The sequence below is a fragment of the Myotis brandtii genome, unplaced genomic scaffold (genome assembly GCF_000412655.1).
Source record: "Myotis brandtii unplaced genomic scaffold, ASM41265v1 scaffold421, whole genome shotgun sequence".
Lineage (NCBI taxonomy): Eukaryota > Metazoa > Chordata > Mammalia > Chiroptera > Vespertilionidae > Myotis > Myotis brandtii.
The window spans coordinates 1,544,816-1,550,444 of record NW_005366140.1 but is presented as its reverse complement, the minus strand read 5'-3'; the positions used below and the strand labels follow the sequence as shown (position 1 = coordinate 1,550,444).

Sequence of the window (5,629 nt, the reverse complement as noted above, 5' to 3'; positions counted from 1 at the left end):
CAGGGAGCCGTCCCAGGGGGCAAGGTGGGGCAGGGTGAGGTCCGGGGGAGCGGGACGGGCGTCGAAGGGTTCAGAAGCGCTTGTCCTTCACCAAACCGTTCCTCAGCGGCTTCCTGGGGGCCAAAACCCGCCCCGGTTAGCCTAGGGACCCCACGCTCCCACGTACGCCCTGACCCGCCTGCCTTGCCGTCCACATCCCCTTTCCCAGCCTAGTTCCTAGTCTGGCTCCTCCCTGCAATTAAACTCTCTCCTTCCCTTTCCCTCCCACCCTGGGCCCTGGCCGGCCACTGGAGTGCAAACACCACCTACCCACCTCTGCCTGACGTGCTCCCACCTCCTCAACCGGGATCAACCCTGCACTTGATCCTCCTCCCTCCAAAAATGCAGACCTGCCAGAGCCTCTGCCACCCTCCAAGGCAGGCTGGCCCGCTCCAGTGGCGCCGGCTGGCTCATGGCCCCATTGGACAGGCTTCCCTGCCCTGTCATTCTCCGTCCACCATCTGTCTACACTGCTGAGCCCTTATTTTCATTCCATGTTTTTGTTTTTGTTTTTATTTCAGAGAGGAAGAGAGAGGGAGAGAAACATCAATGATGAGAGAAAATCATTGATCAGCTGCCTCCTGCACGCCCCCTACTGGGGATTGAGCCCACAACCCCGGGCATGTGCCCTGACTGGGAATTGAATATGGCCTCCGGGTTCATGGGTCAACGTTCAACCACTGACCCACAGCAGCCGGGCGTCTTAAATTTCTTGAACCAGTAATATGTTCTCATGATCTAGACATCCTGGGATATAATCTTATAGACACTAGCAGACACTCTTTCACATAAGAACGAAGACTTTGCCCTAACCGGTTTGGCTCAGTGGATAGAGCGTTGGCCTGCGGACTGAAGGGTCCCAGGTTCGATTCAGGTCAAGGGCATGTACCTTGGTTGCGGGCACATCCCCAGTAGGGGGTGTGCAGGAGGCAGATGATCGATGTTTCTCTCTCATCAATGTTTCTCTCTCTATCCCTCTCCCTTCTTCTCTGTAAAACATCAATAAAATATATTATATAAAAAAGAAAGAAAGAAGACTTTCCTGGAGATGACAGTTTAGGTCACTTTAATTCATCCTTCCCTTGGGCTGGAGCCACTGGCTGACCCTTCCTGGAGCACTGACCCTATCCTCACTGCTTTTCCTGGGGATCACTGCTCTTTCTCTCGCTGAACCAGCAGGAGCTCTTTATCTGTGAGGTTACAGATAAGCCCTACATGGATCTCCATGTGTCTGTGGTTTTCTGGTTTTGCCTGTCCGTCCTTTAGACAAGCAGAAGGAGGTTCCTGGCTTCTGGACTCTTCTAATACATAGTTCAATTGCCAGATGACAGTGTCCCATTTCTGGCTCTGGTCGGAGTTCACAGTTTCCACTTCTGCGTCACCATTTTTGAACCACTGGAGTTTGCCCTGGGAACTGTTGCGAGATACCCTCCAGATGGTTACCAAGGGTCCCACCGTGTTCCAACAGTCCTCCCTTCCCTCCTGGGGACCTCAGGGAGATGCTTTGGCTGTGTTCCCCCACAGTTTTAATTCCTGTACTTTTATAGTACTTTAAAAAAATATACTTTTATTGATTTCAGAGAGGAAGAGACAGGGAGAGAAACATCAATGATGAGAGAGAATCATTGATTGGCTGCCTCCTGCACGCCCCCTACTGGGGATCGAGCCCACAACCCAGGCATGTGCCCTTGACTAGAATCGAACCTGGGATCCTTCAGTCTGCAGGCCGACGCTCTATCCACTGAGCCAAACTGGGTAGGGCTATCGTACGTTTAATGCCTTTAGGGATCTTACCTTTGCCCATGCCTTTTTATCAGAGCTTTCCTGGTGATTCTGGACTGTTTTATGAACAAGTGCCCCTCCTTCATCAAAAACAATGTTAGTATTTTTTGGGGGGAGGGGTCGTTGGCCTCTGTAGATATCAGAGTTAGACTTTCCAGTTTCAGGTCACCGCTGTGGGGAAAGAGTCAGGCGAGGGAGGAAGGTGGGAGGTGAGGGCAGCCAGTAACTGAGATGGATTCTGGATGTTTCCTGGAGAATAAGCAGGAAAAGGGGAGCGAGGGGGCTTCCTGGAGTTTCCCAAGGTTTTCACCCTGAGTTGCCATCACGTCTGATGGACAAATGCTTGGGAGAGGTAGTGGGCCTGGGGGTTGATTTGGGATATTTTAGAAGAATGACATTTCGCTTAGAAGCACTTCGAGCCAGCAGAGAGCCTTGGAGGTTGGGGTGGATTAAGTGAAAGGGCCCTAGGGGAGGGGGCGGCTGGTGGGGAGGCCAGAGACCAAGCAGGAAGCACCAAGAGGTGGAGTGAAGAACATCAAGAATGGGGAGCAGAGGAGCATTTGATAACTTGCTTCCTGGCATATGGCTTCAGTTTGGCTCAAATAGACTCATAAATTTTTTTTTCCAAAAGTGCAGAGCAGAGCGAAGATGCCACCACCCCCATCAAGCTTTCCTTCCTCCTGTGGTTGTAAAACTGAAGCCGGGTCCTTGGATCAAGCGTCAGCGTCAGCACGAGCCCTGAATTCCTTTCCCTCCTATTATTTGGGCTGTGTGTTGGCCAAAGAGACACAAGAAGAGATGGATTTACCTAAACCTTCCCTCCAAGCCCACCAAAGGGGTCAGGCGACCGCAGGAGAAAACCTGATTCTGCAGTGCTGGAAGCCCAGGCCTGTGATTGAATCTAACAAGTCTGCTCTTCTGAAGAAAGGAACTTCAACACCCACACAGCTCCCGATCTAGTAGGGATGGAGGCAGACTTCTACCTTCGAAGTGTGATGGTCAGTGGCCCTGGGGACCACAGCTGTGTGTGCTAACACACAGGGCTCCTTTCTGTGATCAGCTCTCGATGTGGGTGACAGATTCCCCAGGTGCCACATCAACAGATCACGCCATGGGGAACCGCATCCGCCTGGGCCTGTCTGCCGTAATTATGGTCCTTATGGTGGCTCTCCTGGTGGATCCAGAATCGGTCTCCCTGTGGATCCAGCGGTGAAGACCCAATTGTTGTAGAAGAAGTCCCACAGCTGCCTGGGGAAACAATTGGTGCTCGATCCAGCCGGACCTGCTGAGTCTAACAGCCTTGCGAAGCCTGCATGCTCAGCCAGTTCAGGACAGATGACGGCTCTCTCCCTGTGTTCTTCACCGGGGCCAGCAGGCAGGACTGAGCAGAAAGACTTGCCTAACACATTTTGGATGACTTGAAAAAATACTTAGAACTTCAGCGTCCGATTGAGTGGCAAGTACAGTCTCATGTATAGGAACTGTTCTTCCATTGAAAAGTGGGGCCTCGCCAAGTGTGGCTCAGTGGTTAAGCATCAACCTATGAACCAGGAGGTCAGGGTTCAATTCCTGGTCAGTCCACATGCCCGGGTTGCGGGCTCGATCCCCAGTGAGGGTCCCCAGGAGGCAGCTGATCAATGATTCTTTCTCATTATTGATGTTTCTCTCTCTCCCTCTTTCTTCCTCTCTGAAATCAATAAAAATATATTTAGCCCTAACCCGTTTGGCTCCGTGGACAGGGCGTCAGCCTAGGAGGCAGCTGATCGATGTTTCCAACTCTCTATCCTTCTCCCTTCCTCTCTGTAAAAAAATCAATAAAATATTAAAAAATAATAATAAAATAAAAATATATTTAAAAAAGAAAAGTGGGGAAAGCCTGGCCGGTGTGGGTCAGTGTTTGAGTGTTGACCTATGAACCAGGAGGTCACAGTTCAATTCCTGGTCAGGGCACATGCCTGGGTTGTGGGCTTGATCTCCAGTAGGGGGCGTATAGGAGGCAGCCAATCAATGATTCTCTCTCACCATTGATATTTCTCTCTCCCTCTCCCTACCTCTCTGAAATCAATAAAAATATTTTTTAAAGAAAAGTGTATATATAGTATTCATTATTACTTCCCCTCCACTCTATTTTCTGCTCTCGACCAACAATTGGTCACATATTGGAATTTCTGCATTTATCACACGTTTTTTTAAATTTCATTTCATACATTCTGAACATTTTACCTAATTTTGGAGAAGTCCACTCTATATCATATTAACAATTTGCTCTTGACTTGTCCCCAGTATTTCTGGTGCAGGTTTAAAATGTCATTCATCATATTTTTGTTTTCAAGATCTGTTGTTGTTTCTTGTTCAATAAATACTAATTCTTAATTTTTAAAAAATGCAGAGTAGACTGACGGATGCTTCAGGGGTTCCTGGGTTCAGTGTAAGGCTTCTTTTGGGGGTAATGGAAATGTTCTAAAACTGACTGTGGTAATGATTGAACAACTCTGTGAATGGACTAAAACATTTCATTATACAGGGTGAATGGGCAAATTGTATGGTATGTAAATTCTGTCTCAATAAAGCTTTTTTTAAAAAAAGAAAAAAGAAGGGGAGGTGACCCTGGATTTAGCACCGAGAAAGCCTTGTTTGAGCCAAACAGTAGTGGTCTAGGGGAGTAGTGGGTGGAGGACCCCAGAGTGGGGTGGGGTGGAGAATGGAGGGGTTCTGCTGCAAGGGAGGCAAGAAGTGGGCGGCTGGTGCGGAGGGCCGGAGAAAGAAGGTCTCTCTCCTTGATCAGAACGTCCTGAACAGGCAAGAGGCTGGGCGTCCCTGGCCCTGGATGGTGGCCTTGGAGGGAGATGGACCATCCACTGAAGCAGCCAGCAGTGCAAGGGTGGACGTCTCGTCCCCCACTCCTGTTTTCTTGGGGACACAGAGGCCAGATTGTCAGCGAAGGGGATGATGGTGATGGCAGTTGACGGTTGAGGAGAAGGGAGAATTAAGGAAGAGGAGGCATGCTGGCACTGTGTGGGCATCACCAAGGGCCCTCTGGCCCATTATTGTGCAGCAGCGTGAGCCAGACACGAGTCACAGCTCATTGGACACGGCGGGGGCAGTGTTGGAAAATTGGATGTACAAAGCAGCCAGGTGTCACCTGGTAGGTCACAGACCCAGGATGGGGCGAGGGCCCTTGGTGGATGGCAGTCCCAGCAGCCCCTGAGGATGATGCCCTTCAGACCCAGGTGCCAGATTATGACCAGGGCATGGGGGTGGGGTGGGGGGGCAGCTCAGGGGGGCTGAATCGGTCCAGGAGGATGGTCTACCAGATGACCAGTGGCCCAGCTGTGGGGGTAAATCAGGAGAGAGAACAGAGGGAAGGGGTAGGAGTGAAGAGGGGCTGGGAGAGGAAGGGATCGGTGCTACTTAATTGCCATATGGTTTGTTTCCCCTGAATTACTTCAAAGTGATTCTCAGTTGTCAGTGTCTTACTGTTTTCAAACCAAACTGAATTTTTGTTTATTGGGTCTGTACGATCCTGGTTTCTGAGCTATTGCGGTTACCCCTGTGGCTTGCTGTGGTCAATCCTGAGAAATGTGCCTGTTAAGAAAGAACATCTGTTCACCTGCTTCTGAGTTGCTGGGTGAGGAGCACAAAGCATGAACTGTACCTCTCGGGGTCCCATCACCCCGAGGTTCAGGACTGCCTCATGTGGGACATTTCAGATCAAGAATTACACCCCGGGGGGAAACCAAGATGGCGGCATAGGTAAACACTGGAGTTTGCTGCCTCGAACAACCACTTCAAAAATACAACTAAAAGA

General features: G+C 50.2%; 1 protein-coding gene across 2 annotated transcripts in view; it reads right to left on the bottom strand.

The window, feature by feature from the left end:
* Positions 1-6: 6 nt before the first annotated feature.
* CERS1 (ceramide synthase 1) overlaps positions 7-5,629 on the bottom strand; it is a 20,753-nt gene continuing 15,130 nt past the window's right edge. For both annotated transcript variants that reach the window (XM_005873897.2, XM_014545754.1), the window contains exon 7: positions 7-113. In XM_005873897.2, the coding sequence (XP_005873959.2) occupies positions 71-113 (43 nt within the window). In that variant the 3' untranslated portion in view covers positions 7-70. The remainder of the gene's footprint in view (positions 114-5,629) is intronic.